Here is a 14,769-nt window from a genome sequence, read left to right as displayed (position 1 = left end):
AAAGCTGCAAGAAGAATAACATTTTGTGACTCATGAAAACTATATGAAATTCAAATTTCATATATAAAGTTTTTCATAAATAAAGTTTTATTGGAACATTCTCATGCTCATTCATTTACCTATGGTCTATAGTTGCTTCTGTCAAGAGACCATATGACCCATGAAGCCTAAAATGTTTGCTATTGGCTCTTTATAGAAAGTTGGCCTGCTCAAGACCAGCCTGAGCAAGAGTGAGACCCCATATGTGCCAAAAGATAGAAAAATTAGCTGGGTGTTGTGGTAGGCATCCCTAGTCCTAGCCTCCCTACTCTGCAGGCTGAGGCAGAAGGATCATTTGAATCTAGAAGTTTGAAGTTGCTGTAACCTAGGCTGACACCATGGCACCCTACCCCAGGTGACAAAGTGAGATTCTGTCTCTCAAAAAAAAAAAAGTTTGTCTGGAAAAATTAATATAAAAATAAAAATAAAGTCAGCCTGGCTTCTTTCTCTTTGTAGCTCTTCCACCATACCCAACCTTCTTATATGTTCTAACATAAAGGGTGTTCCAAAAGTTGGCCGTAAAGTTGCCATACATGGAGAAAATGGGAAATGAAAGCTAAATGTACCTTTATTTACAAAATATCCATTATAAAATTTTACAAAGAGTGGCCAACAAGTAGAAAATATTTTACAAAAATTTTATAAAATTTTGTAATCAATTATTTTGTAGATAGAGGCACACTGAGCTACAACTTCCCATTTTCCCTATGTATGGAGACTCTGTGGGTGACTTTTGGGACACCCTCTATATACATGTATTAATTGATTTAACCCTTAAAGCTGTACAAAGTAGTTGCTGTGACTATCATCCTTGTTTTACAGGTAAGGAAACTGAGGCACAGAGAGGTTAAGCAATTTGCCTAAGATCACAGACCCTGTATGTGAGAGGGCTGAGATTCCACGGTCCACGGGTCTAACTCTCACACCACAACAATCCTCCCAGATGGTGGTTTGCAAACCCCACAGCGTGTCCCTTAGCAATGGCTGGAGTCCTTCTAGTGGGCTGCAACCTGCATTTAAAGAAAATATAGGAAACATGATAGAAAATGCCAGTGTGCATCACATAGTAATGGCAGGTATTAATTTCGTGAAACACAGAGCCTGTTGGATCTATCTGGGTCCAGAGTCCACAGAGTTCAAAGTGCGGAGTTCAGACAATCAGGGAGTGTCGCATATGTGCAGAATGGTAGTTCTCAATCTGGGTGATTCTGTGCCCCCAGAGGACATGTGGCTATGCACCAGCCATCCACCCACTTGCTCACTGAACATTCAGGGAGCACCTCTGGCATGCCAGGCGTGGCTGTGGGCACAGCTGCTGCAGAGGGATGGCCTGCCCTGAGCCTTGCCTGCACTGGTCTGCCTGCAACTAAGAATCTGCTCATGTGCACACCCGCCTGGCACCCTAACCTTCCTTCTCAAAGGTCATCCATTACCATCACTGCTCATGTTAGCTGAGCAATGGCTCTGGGTGGGGCCACTGAATGAGGTCTGCAGCCTTATTACCATTTCATAGGTAACTAAACCATGCCTGAGCGAGCTGGAGTAAGTAGAGATGGGATTCACGCCCAAGTCTGGCATTCTCGAGACCTCAGTTTCTCCAGCAGCAAACTCTTAGTGTTGAACCCAGGCCCTACTGCTTAGCAGCTGGGTAACCTTGGGCAAGCTAATTAGACAAGCATTTCTCTCTGTGCTTCTGTTTCCTCATTTGTAAAATGAGGATAATACTGCTACCTACCTCATGGAGGCAGCTGTGAGATGTACATGAGAGAAAGCTTGCAGAGTGCTTAGAGAATAGCACTTAGAAATAGAAATGCCATTATTCATACCATAACCCTCTCTTCATGACTCCAGTCCATAAGGAAATGCCAAATTGTCCCCTGATCCCTTCAATTTCTGTCATCACTGCTACCATCCTGGTCTTCGTTTTTTCTTTTTCAGACAGAGTCTCACTCTGTGACCCTGGGGTTAAGTGCCCTGGTGTCAGAGCTCACAGAAACCTCAAACTCTTGGGCTCAAGCGATCCTCTTCCTTGGCCTCCCAAGGAGCTAGGACTATAGGTGCCTGCCATCACACCTGGCTAGTTTTTCTTTTTTAGTAGAGATAGGTCTTGCTCTTGCTTAGGCTGGTCTTGAACTCCTGACTCAAGCAATCTACCCCTCATGGCCTCCCAGAATGAGCTGCCGCGGGCTGCCACTCCTAGCCACCACCCTGGGCTTTAAACCACTACTCATCTTGTCCCTAAAGGTCTACACCAGCTACCTCATAGACTTCTACTCTTGCTTCCCACCAAACCATTTTCCAATGGCAACCAGAGGGGTCACTGAAAATCAAGTAATCAATGTCTTGTCTTGACTGCCATGCCATGTCTTGACTGGAAACTCTTTGCTGGTTTCCAGGTCTGAACTCATGTACTCTCCCCCCACCTCAGGGACTCGTGACATCTCCAACCCTCTCTCCTTCCTCCTCTCCAGCCTCTTCCCATTCCTTGAGCATCCTAAGCTCATCACTGCCTCAGGACCTTTGCATATACTGTCTGTCCCCCCCCCACTTTCCCTTGTAAGGCTCCTGCCCCATACTGTTCTCTACGAAGTTGTTCCCTCTTCCTTTAGGCCTCAGCTTAAATGCTTCCCCCTTCCAGAGGCCTTTCCAGTAACACCCCCTAAAGCGGGTACCTTCGGCTGCACTCCCTGCCACAGTCAATGCTTTCATCTGTCAGGCTGCTGGCCTATGTCAATTATGTCTCCCCCTCTTTGATTTCACAACGGTGTCCTCAACACAGAGCCAGCATGCAGAGGGCACTTGTATGATGGCTGAGCTGAGTTCACTCACCTATTCCCTTATTCAACAAATGCTCAGTTGGGTGCCCACCAGGTGCCAGGCACTGTCTGGCCATTGTGGAGACAGCAGGGACAGAAGGGACAACTCTGTCTCATGAGTTTACACTGCAGCGAGGAGAGCAGGGCAGTAAACCAGGAACACAAACAGGCAGCCAGATGGTGAGGGAGGAAATAGGCGGACTATTTGTCCTGGTTGGTCTAGGACAACCTGTTTTATTGTATTGTATTATTATTATTATCTTTTAAATCAAAAAGACAGGGTTTATTAACAGGAAGATCGATAAGCAAAAGAGGGGAAAGAGAACCACCTCTGACAACGGAAGGGAGGAACCCAAGTGAGAAGCCTCCACTGCTCAGTTTTAAAAGTGAAAGCCCTGCACCCTGAGAACCCCTTTAGTACTGGGTAAACTGGGACAGCTGGTCACCTTAGGAGGGAGCCTAGAAAAACACCTGGCACACAACGGGTGCTCAGTGATGCCTGCTATATGTGCAACACTGTAATGGCAGCAGTACAAACACACCCTCCCCCAGTTTGAACCACAGCGCTTGGAGGAAGGGACTTGAACTATCCCTACATTACAGCAGAGGACAGGAGGCTGAGACAGAAGAAGTCACTAGCTGGGAGCACCCATGCCTATATCTCATTCATCTTAGAATCTCCCTGCCCCTCATGCCCCCCTACTCCTTCCTGTCTTTTCCCCCCATGTGGAGATGACCCAGCACCATCTTGAGCCCATGTCCCTCTGGATGACAAATCTGGGCTGGCCCCATAACAATAGTTAAAAAAAAATAGTAATAATATCAAACATTTCTCAAGTGCTTACTTCACACTAAGTATATAAGGTCTGACAATGAAGTTCATGAACTTACCACCGTACACTTATATTGGCAGCACAGTACAAACAGCTCCATAAGGTTTTAATAGCCTTCGTATATCAGCATTTCACAGCTGTGTTTGTGCTTATGTGTGGCAGTGTCTTACTGAGTGGTCTTCATTATTGTCATTGATCATTTTGTGTACCATTAAGAGAATGTTAGAGTTTGAATTACAACAACAAACAAACATTGACTTTTTTTTTTTTTTTTTGAGAAACAGTTTCACTTTGTCACCCTTGGTAGAGTGCTATGGCATCATAGATCACAGCAACCTCAAACTCCTGAGCTTGAGCAATCCTCCTGCCTTGGCCTCCCAAGTAGCTGGGATGACAGGAGTCCACCACAACACCTGACTAGTTTTTCTATTTTTAGGAAAGACAAAGTCTTGCTCTTGCTTAGACTGGTCTCGAACTCCTGAGCTCAAGCAATTCACCTGCCTCGGGCTCTGAGAGTCCTGGGATTACAGGCGTGAGCCACTGCACCTGGCTTCCACATTAACTTTCTTGTTAAACTTAATGAAAGTGAAAGTGAAATCAGGGACATGTTAGTGCAAGTTTACGAGGATAATGCCATGAAGAAAACGGCAGTGTACAAATGGATTAAACATTTTTCTGAGGGGAGAGAAAGAGTCACTGATGAAGAGAGGTCAGGGTGGCCAATAACAAGTAGGACAAAAACATTGCAAAAATTCATCAAACTGCATCAAAATCTTTAGCTGACTGTGAAAAGCATAGCTTATCAGGCAAACGTCATTAGAGAAACAGCAAAATCTTAACTGAAAATCTCGGCATAAGAAAGGTGTGGCTCTCCCATCATAACAATGTACTAGCTCACACAGCATTGCCTGTGAAGGAGTTTTTAGCCAGTAAACAAATAACTGCATTGGAACACCCTCCCTACTCACCTGATCTAGGCCCCAGTGACGTTTTTCTTTACCCAAAGATAATGGGAATATTGAAAGCAAAACATTTTGATGACATTCAAGACATCAAGGTAATATGATGTTTAACAGCTCTGATGGCTATTCCAGAAAAAGAGTTCCAAAATGGCTTTGAAGGGTGGACTAGGTGCCGGTGTCAACATGTAACTTTCCAAGGTGTTCTCCCAATCTGACCATAGTGCTATTCAGTAATTCAGTATGAAGCACTTCTTTTTTTTTTGAGACAGAGCCTCAAGCTGTCCCCCTGGGTAGAGTGCCGTGGCATTACAGCTCACAGCAACCTCCAACTCCTGGGCTCAAGCGAGTCTCTTGCCTCCGCCTCCCAAGTAGCTGGGACCGCAGGCGCCCGCCACAACGCCCGGCTATTTTTTGGTTGCAGCCGTCATTGTTGTTTGGTGGGTCCGGGCTGGGGATTCGAACCCGCCACCTTAGGTGTACATGGCTGGTGCCTTAGCCGGTTGAGCTATAGGTGCCGAGCCAAAGCACTTCTTTTTAGGATGAGTTCACAAACTTAATTGTGAGACCTAACCCTATCAACTCTTTATTCCACTTAAGCACTACCCCACAACCCCAAAATATCTGTTGATGGAAATGAAGAAACTGGTTGCTTAAGGTTATGTGGTATGTGGCAGAGCCTGCAAGTGAAATCCCAACTGTTGAAGGCCAGAGCCATGCTGGTTTTTGTCATCCTGGCCCTAACCGATGTTACTCTCTCCTCTTTCTGCCTATCCACCAGTCCTTTTTGAACAAGTACAATATCCACTGCTCCAGAATAGAAGAGTAACCCTCCCTAACGTCCCATGTGCTTATGATTTACATAAGACAAAAGGCTAATTCTCCTAATATGCAAAAAGTTTCTACAAATCAACAAATGACCAGTAACCAAAATTTTAAAATGACAAAAGTTATGACCAGACAGTCAAATAGAACAGAAAGTACAAATAGCTCTTACTCTATGAAAACCTGTCCCACTTGATTCACAATAAAAGAAATGCAAATTGAAACTAAGAAGATACTATTTTTCATCCATCCAGATTAGCCAAGTTCAAATACCAGCAAGAGTATAGAAACCAAGCACAAATGTATATTGCTAATTAAGGTTAAGCCAATTCATACTCTACAGAGAGCAATTTGGCAATATCTATCAAAAATGCAAATGCATATGCCTTTAGACACATCAATTTCCTTTTTAAGAACGTATCCTAAAAAGTGACATACATAAAAAGTCATTCCTTATAGCTTTGCTTATAATAGCCTAAGATTAGGTGTGACTTCAAAGCCTAACAAGGGGGGATAAAATAATAGTATATCCATACAGTGGAATAACATGCAGCCATATAAAAGAATAAATCATGGTCCCTAAGATCAAATTTTAAATGATAAAAGCAAAGTGCAAAACCACAGGCAGACTATGCTATAATTTTTATAAAAATGGAAGGAACATAATCCACACGTGATTTTGCTTGCCTATACACAGAAAAGGAATGTAAAAAAACCACTCTAGAGGGTCTTCAGGAAGCTAAGATTCAGAAGGGGGCTTTTCACTACGTACTTTTTTGTATCTTTTTGAAATATGAACTATCTGAATTTATTACTTAGTAAGATGAGAAAATTATCACTTTAGGAAATAATCAATTTCCTGCTGTGTCTTGTATCCCTGCCTAGAGTGTAGGCTCCCCTAGGGGTAGCTCTGGTCTCAAATATCCACAATCATTAGGAGACATTCAGGGACTATCTATGGGCGGGAGGAGGGGGGCGAGAGAGAGCCATGGTCCTAGTCAGCGAGACAGGGGTGCAGGCAGGACAGAGAGCAAGGAGGGCAGCGGGCAAGAGGGTAGAGGCCAGGTCTGAGCTGAGAACAGAGGCTGCCAGGGGGTTTGTCTACCTGGGGGGCCGGAGCTGGGGAAGCCTGGCTGTCGAGGCCAGCTCCTTTGGCGACGGGGGTGGCCGGGGCTGGGTCTTGGGCGGGAGGCGGGGCGCTGACTATGACCGAGGCGGGCACAGAGAGGTGGGGGCCCTCTATAGAGAGGGGCTGCTGGCTCCTCTCCTGCAAGAGGCAGCCCGCACATGGTCAGAAGGTTGCCCCAAGGGCCCTCAGCCTCCCCACTTGAGACCACTGCCCCTACTGCCGCTCCTCGGACTCCAGAGAAGGGGGTGGTAAGCAGCCAGGAGGAGTACCAGGTGCTGGGCACAATCCAGCAGTACATTTCATGAGCACTGGTCAGCACTTGCCTTCCTTCTCTTGCCCCACCTACCCAACCCTCTGTCCTTGTGCTGCCCACTCCCTCTCTGAGATCCCTCTTCTTGTCTGTCAGTCAGGCTGCCAATCCATCCCTTTGCCAGCTTGGCTGGCCCCTCACCCCTTGGGCTGCCTCCATGGGCCACCTGTGCCATCACTGAGACACTCTCCCCAACCCACAAGACCATCCCCGCTGGCTGCCTCAGAAGCACCCGATTTCAGCTCCTGGACCCTCTTGCGGCCTCCCCTCCTCTGGCATCTGCTTCCCTGGCCCCACCCAGCCCTGGTTACCTGGGGCAGGAACATCTGCAGGGAGTCCTGAGTGAGGATGGCCGTGGCTGCGGCAGAAGGTGGCTGCCCCAGGACAATCTTCTCTGGGCTGGATGCCAGGCCTGGGCTGGGCTGAGGGGTGGTGGCCTGGGGCGGGGCAGTGGTCTGTGGGGTGGGGGTCTGTGGGGGCTGTTGCACCTGTGGCTGTTGGAGGCCCATGGGCAGTGGTGTACTGACCGCTGGGGGAGCCTGAGGGGTGGGCTGTACCGTGAGGACAGGTGTAGCCTCCCCTGTAGTGGCAGTGGCAGGGGTGGCTGGCTGCACCAGCCCATCCGGGGTGTTGAGCATAGCCACAGCACTGGGGGGCAGCGTGACCCCCTGGAGGACAGTAGTGGCTGTGGGGCCAGCAGGGGCCGGCTGGCTCTGTGTGGGCAGGCTGCCTGCAGCCAGCGACACGGGCATCTGGAAGAGTGCTGGCTGTCCCACCTGGATGGGGGCAGCTGAGAGGATGTGGGCTGCGCTGTGGGCCCCGGAGTGGGGGGCCAGCACGGGGCCCAGGCTCAGCGGGCCTGCCAGGTTCTGGTTGGTGAGGATAGGGTTCGCAATGAGCTGCCCACCTGCATGGGGGGCTGCAGCTGCCAGGATCTGCCCACCCACATTGGCAGGCAGGGCCGAGAGCGGCTGAGGGAGCTGAACTGCAGGTGTGCCGGGCAGCAGGAACTGGTTCTGGCCTGGCAGCATGTGCTGGGCGGGGATGACAATGCTGCTGCCTTGATTCAGGAGGTGGACACTCATAGGCTTGCTCAGGGCTCCAGGGGGCTGAGGTGGAGCAGCCCCTGTTGTGGTGGCCGGAGGCTGCTTGAAGACATTTGCCTGCAGAGCAGGTGCTGAGAAGCCCGATAGCACCACATTCTGGCCCGCTTTGCCCGCCGCCATGAAAGTCAGGTTCTGGGGGGCCTTGGGCTGCTGCGGGAGGCCCCCAGGCTCACCCTGGATGGTGAGTGTGGCACCTGTGGGGGTGAACGGCTTAGGTGTCAGCTGGTAGAGCTTGGGGGGCAGCACACCGGTGGGCTTGGGTTGGATGGGTGTGGGGGTACGATGCAGGATCACATTAGGTGCAGGGACCAGCGGTGATGTGCCAAGGCCTGGGGCCACCGCCAGTGGCTGTCCTGAGGGTGCTCCAGTGGCTGCTGCTGTGGCAGCCCCCGCTCCTCCAAACACAGAGTTTCCATTGAGCGTAGTGGCCACAGCGGCTGAGAGGTTCTTCTGGATGACCAGGCCAGCCCCCTGTGGGGAGACACCAGCCGACGCCAAGGTCACTGGCTCCGAGGGGCCAGCTGCCGAGGCCAGATAGCCACTGACAGGCACCTGTTTGGCCAAGAGCTGGGAAGTGGGTGTGTTGAGTGCCATGACAGGCTGGCCCACCACCTGGATTGGTGCCAGGCCGAGCGTAGCAGCGGTGGCACCCCCAGGGCTGCCATTGGGCAGGCCTTGGAGGCCTGGGATAGGCTGCAGGGTCACATTGCCCAGGCCCACAGGCTGCAGGAAGGGCTGGACGCTCAGGGCCTTGTTGACCACATCCTGGGGTGGCACTAGGGCCTGGTGGGTCAGCACAGTGGGTGGGGCCTGCAGCCCCAGGAGATCAGTACTGCCTGGGAAGAGGGCCTGAGGCCCCGTGGCCACGGTGGCTGCTCCTCCAGCACCTGTTGGGCCTGCCCCACCATCTGCAGGCTGCAATGTGGGCAGCTGAAAGGGGCCCAGGTCCAGCTCGGCCTCAGCCTCAAGCGTCTGCTCAGTGATGTTAGCCTCTTGGAGGCTCTGCTGCAGAATGTCACAGGGCTGGTCGGCTCCCCCGCCGCCCCCACTTCCACCCCCTGTTGCAGGAGAGCCCAGGATGTCATCTTCCAGAAAGTCTAGGTCCACGCTGGGGGCTGGCTGGCTGGGCTCCGGGTTCAGGTGGTTGCCAGAAGCTTCTTGTACATGGAGCTAGAAGCCAGGTAGGGTGGGAAAGAAAGAGCTAAGGTTAGCAAAGGGCTGGGCTGTGGCCACCGCTACAGCAAACAACACTCAGGCGGCAGGGCAGCCAAGTTCAAGAAAGAACATTCCATCTACAGGTGGCTGGAACCGGGATCAAATCTCAGCTCTGCCAGGGTTTGGCTGCACAACCTGAGGCTTGCTTAATCTAACTCAGTTTCCTCATCTGTACCCATCAGAAGACTGTAACAAAAAAAACTTTTTAAATAGCCATACAGGGCCTACAACACTTATTAGTGATTCCAAAACCTTAAAGCTCTAAAACCCAAGAATGCTTTCATGACTCTTTAGCAGCAAAACCTAACCATAACTGACATGGCCCTTTGGGTGGACCATATTTCTTCATGTCATGTGACTCTTCATAAATTCGGCCATGAAAAATGAGTGTGTAACGTTACATAGGGCATGAATACCATATTGCCTTTTCAGAATCTGGAAAATTTTGAAGTCTCAAACATACTGGACCTCCAAAGGGTTCTGATAAACAATTATAGTCACTGGACTAAAGATCATGGTGGCAATAGCTACCACCTGTAGGTTTCTATGCCAGTTGTGCCATGAATCCAATGCTTTTTAAATGCTTTTCATGCTGTCCTAGAGCAAGACACACCCGGAGAAGTATGTGCACACACATATGAGCAATACTTCAGCTATGCCACCTAATCTCCACTGATATCTGACCAGATAATACATCAAAGCCTGCAGTTTCAAAGAGTCTGATTAATCTATGTGGAGGGCTCCCAGCAGTGCCTGGCAGGTACTTGGGAAACATCATCTATCATTGTTATTGTTGTTATTATCGTGAATGTTGTTAAAACAGCACTGCTCTCTCCCTCATTTCACAGAGGGGGCACTGCTTGGTGAGTACAGGAGAGTGGCTAATGGGACAGGACTTCGGCTTGGCCCTAACTGAGGACCTGCAGGCCCCCGTGCCCCTCTAACTTTTTAACAACTAAATGGTCATAACCAACCTACCTCCCAGGATGGCTGTGAAAATTCCCTGACATCATGTATGGGGAATGCTCAGAACTGGACCAGGGACCATATGGGTGCGAAAACATGATGGTAATGATAAAAGTAAGGATCGCAAAATAACGACCACATAGGGTCATCGTGGCTATTGGGTCTATAAATGCAGTAACACTGACATGATATATAACTATTATGTTTCTGGATTTAATCATTTATATTATGAAAGACAAATTATTTGTAATACACTATTAAAGTATTGTGAGAACTACATGAAAATGACCATAAAGAGCCTAGCATATGATAATCGTTACCATGATGAAGAGGGAGGAAGGAGGGGAAGGAAAGGAGGGACAGACAGAGGGAGAGGGAGAGGGAAAGGGAGGGAGGGATGGGCATGGCTTGCACTTAGTGGGGGAAACAGCACAGCCAGGCACTGCAGGTGCCTATTAAAAGCCCTCTGCATTCCTCACTCCTGAGCTTTGCTTCACTGTCCAAGTGAAGATGGTGGTCTGTGGATGAGGAGGCCCCTTCCCTGGTCTCACATAGCCCCATGGCTGATTAAGGGCAGGACTCCAAATCGCCCCTAACCCCCTACCGCAAGAGAAGTGTCCCTGCTGGACCCCGGAGCTTGCATCTGCCTCAACTCCCCAGAACTGCTCTGCACCAGCTGGCCTTCAAGGCCCCAAGGCCTTGGGGACCCTCACCACCTCCTTCCACAAGGGCTTGGCCACCTTTATCCACATCACTGACCCCCTACCAGAGTCTCCCATCTCTGCTCTTTCCTGCACAGCCAGGGTAGTCTGGCAGCCATAGTCCCAGATCCCAACCATGAGCTTCCAGTGACTGTCCCCTGCCCTCCTCTCGCCCAAGCCCCTCAGAAGAACAAGCCCAAGCCTCCCCTCCGACCTCCAGGGCCTCCCTCCCACAGGCTGCCTTCACAGGCAACTTGGGTAATGACTGGGAGTCATGGCCACTTACCCCAGAACCTTCATAGAAGGCACTTTGGGCCTCCCCAGGATTATCCAGGAGGTCATCACTGTCGAGCTGCAATGAGACCCACCCCCACCCAAGGTCAAAGTCAGCAGGCCAGGCCATGCTCTACAGCAGAAATCAATTTAGAGTTACTCAGGACAAAAAGACAAGGGGCAAAATGGAAGGGGTTGGGGGCACAGCAAACTCTGTCCCCAGAAAAAAGGCCCCAAAGAAATGGGCCTCAAAGAAACCCAAGGTGCCCCCAACACCATGTTCCCTAGGCTGGTCTCTGAAGCTTGCCTAATGTGCCTGCCTTGACCTTGAGAATCCTGCCTCTATGCCCTTGCCCAAGCTGCGCCCCTGCCTTGGCCCCTATGTCTCTTTGGCAGCATATCCACACATGCCTCCTCCTCCCAAAATAGGCTTGCCCCCACCTATTTTTTTTTTTGAGACCGAGTCTCACTATGTTGCCCTATGTAGAGTGTCATGGCATCACAGCGCACAGCAACCTCCAGCTCTTGGGCTTAAGCGATTCTCCTGCCTCAGCCTCCCGAGTAGCTGGGACTATAGGTGCCTGCCACAACGCCCGGCTATTTTTTGTTGCAGTTTGGCCGGGGCCTGGTTTGAACCCGCCACCCTCGGTATATGGGGCTGGCGCCCTACTCACTGAGCTACAGGCACTGCCCTTGCCCCTTCTTAATAACTGCTCCTCTCTCCAGGCAGTTCAGCACCTGGTATGCTTCTCCACCTAGGCGTCTAGCACACCCATACTGTGCCTGTCTCTGGAAGGGCAGGGACCTGCTCTGACTCCCAGGGGCACCTTCAGCACCCAGAACAGACCCTGGACTGCACATACACACCCAGTGAACATCTGTCTGTGGCTGAGGCCTCCCTAATTTCCTCTCCAACTGGACATCTCTCCAGAACCCCAATTTCTATCTCCAATATTATCACCTAGACTTCTGGCATCTGCCCCCAACTCTCAACCTCAGAAAATAGCACCATAATCCACTCAGTTGCTCAAGTCAAAATCCAGGAGTCATTCTGGACACACTCTCTCCCTCAACATCTAATCCATCAGCAAGTCTAGTTGATTCTACCTCTGAAATAGATCCCAAATCCAGTGTCTCACACATCATCCACTGCCTGCACAGTGGCCCAGGCCACCATCAAATTACCGCACTCACCTCTTACCCTACAAATGATTTGATACTCCTCCTTGTGGAATTCAAGTCCCATCTGGAGGGCGGGACTAGGTCACTGAAAGCACTGTGGCTTCTACCTTGCTGGGAAGAACAGCTGCAATGTCGTGAGGACACTTCAGGAGCACTATAGAGAGGCCCACATGGTGAGGGACTGAGGCTTTCTGCCAACAGCCACAGGAATGAGTCACCATGGAGGAGCATCTGTCAGCTACAAACCTTCAGATGACTGCAGTCCCAGTCTACATTTTGACTGCAACCTCAGAGTGCCTCAGCTGGAACTACTCAGCTAAGCTACTCCCAGATTCCTGACCCCCAGACACTGGGAGAGCTCTGATAACTGTTTAAGTCACTACATGTTTGGAGAATCTGTTGCACAGCCATACATAACTAATACAACTCCTCAAAGCTCAATAGACTTCTTTCATTCCCCCACTTAGTGCCATTCTCCAGGGAACAAATTAAATATGACATTCTCCTGCTTAAGAACCCATCAGAGCTGCCTGATTTTGATTTTCGCAATGAAAATCAAAACTCTTCTATCCAGGTCTTCCAGGGCTGCATAATCTGGTGACCTCTGTCTACTACTATCTCACCTCCTACCAGTTTCCCCTTCAGTTCAGGCCCACCAGCTTTCGTTCCGTTCCTTGTACCTGCCAAACTCTTTTCCCTCTTTGCACTTGCTCTTCCTCCTACCAGGAACACTGTGGCCTTTCATTCTGCAGGTCTCGCCTTCAGTGTTACCTCCTTAGGGTCACCCTTTCTGACCAAATTGCACCCTATTCATTTTTTTTAAACCTTTTTTTGTTGTGTAAGTGACATTATTATTTTTTATCATTCTCAGCATGGTGCTTTTCACCATTACCATTATCAGTTACTAGTTTCTTTGCTCACCAAAGAGACATATATGAGGGCAGGGACTGACCATCAGCTTTGCTCACTGCCACAACTTCAGTGCCTGGTTCATAGAAGGCCCAGCACAGATGTCCACTGAATCAAGGGGATACATCTCTCACTGTTTCTCACCTCTAATCATGCCCCCCCCCCACCCCCAGTGGGGAATGCCTCTCTCTGCTCTAGGACTTACCTTCTCAGATCCATGCAGGAAGTCATTGAGGGCCTGAGGGTCACTGGAAGAAAGAGAGGAAGAAACACTGAGGAGGTAAGGAGCTGGGGAGGGATGGGCAGGGAAGGGTGGGAGTGGGAAGCCCGTTACTCACCAAATCACGTCTAGTAAGCATCTCCCATCCTCATCATCCATCGCCACTGGATGGGGTGGGGTCGGGAAGAGGGTGAGGGAGACAAGGTTAGATTTCTGCAGCTTGCCCAGCCCCCTCCCTTCAGGGGAGCCCCCTGGAGGGGTCAGAGTTTCTGCTCCCTTGAGTCCACAGGGTGGATGGGGTGAGGTGCACCTTGCAGGTGTCTTTCTAGCCAGAAACTCCTGACTGGGGACAGGTTCCTTTCCCTCCCCTCCCCAACCCAAACTCCCCCAGCACTTGAAGAAGAAGATGATGATGGTATCAACCAGGACTAAGTGAGCCTTGGTTGTGTGCTTCCCACACATTTAATTAAGTGGAGCCTCCCAGTACCCATGACAGGGGCCTGCCATCCCCACTTTGCAGATGAGTGACTAGAAGCACTGAAACAGTCACCCTCCATCTCCAGTAAGTAGACAGCAGAGCCAGGTGTGAGCCCAGGGAGTGGCTCCAGAGCCCAAGCTCTTCACCACCAGAGCTCTTCTGTCCTGCCTCCCTGCACAAAGGGCCCTACCCAGGTTGGGTGTGGTGTGAGGGGTGGAGGGAAGGAAGGGGTGAGTGAGAAGGGCCCTGTGGCTTAAGGCTCTGGGCTCCTCTGGAAGACGAGTGTGAGGCGGTCCCTGAGGAAGGAAGGGTGGTAGGGGAGCCGAGCAGAAGCAAAGGAGAGATACCATAAGGACAGGCACTCTGATCCTAGAAGCCACTGGCGTAGGGTGAGTCTCACTGTCAAAATGATGAGGATGAGGACGGCTAACGTTTGCTGAGTGCTTGCCACATGCCAGGCACCATCTAAGTACCTCACCAACGTTAGCTTGTTCTACTCCCATGGAAGGGATATTGCCAGTCCCACTCCACACCCAAGGAAACTGATGCTCTTTACCATCTGCCCATTCAGGCTTCCCTCCCTCCATTCATCCATCTCTCCAACCTTCCAAACGTCCCTCCATCCATCTCCCTACCCATTCCCTGCCTTCCTCCAGCCTTTCCAAGCTCCCATCCACCCATCTTTCCCTTCTGCCAAACACCCAAACCAACCCATCCTTCCATCCACCCATCCTCCCACTGCTTCCCACACCCTCTGCCAACTTCTCCCCCCGCACACTCAGGTGGTTCCTAACCTATACCCCCAAAT

The 14,769-nt window shown here is 50.4% G+C and overlaps 1 protein-coding gene across 1 annotated transcript in view; it reads right to left on the bottom strand.

Moving 5' to 3' along the window:
• BICRA (BRD4 interacting chromatin remodeling complex associated protein) overlaps positions 1–14,769 on the bottom strand; it is a 91,646-nt gene that overhangs the window by 12,916 nt on the left and 63,961 nt on the right. The window contains exons 3-7 of the mRNA XM_003799559.3: positions 13,602–13,647; positions 13,469–13,511; positions 11,186–11,251; positions 7,223–9,187; positions 6,578–6,739 (exon numbers count right to left, since the gene is read on the bottom strand). Of these exons, the coding sequence (XP_003799607.1) occupies positions 6,578–6,739; positions 7,223–9,187; positions 11,186–11,251; positions 13,469–13,511; positions 13,602–13,642 (2,277 nt within the window). The 5' untranslated portion in view covers positions 13,643–13,647. The remainder of the gene's footprint in view (positions 1–6,577; positions 6,740–7,222; positions 9,188–11,185; positions 11,252–13,468; positions 13,512–13,601; positions 13,648–14,769) is intronic.

This window comes from Otolemur garnettii, unplaced genomic scaffold (assembly GCF_000181295.1).
Source record: "Otolemur garnettii isolate 467f Iridium unplaced genomic scaffold, OtoGar3 scaffold00152, whole genome shotgun sequence".
Lineage (NCBI taxonomy): Eukaryota > Metazoa > Chordata > Mammalia > Primates > Galagidae > Otolemur > Otolemur garnettii.
The sequence above is the reverse complement of the archived record's forward strand: the minus strand, read 5'-3'. Positions and strand labels throughout refer to the sequence as shown.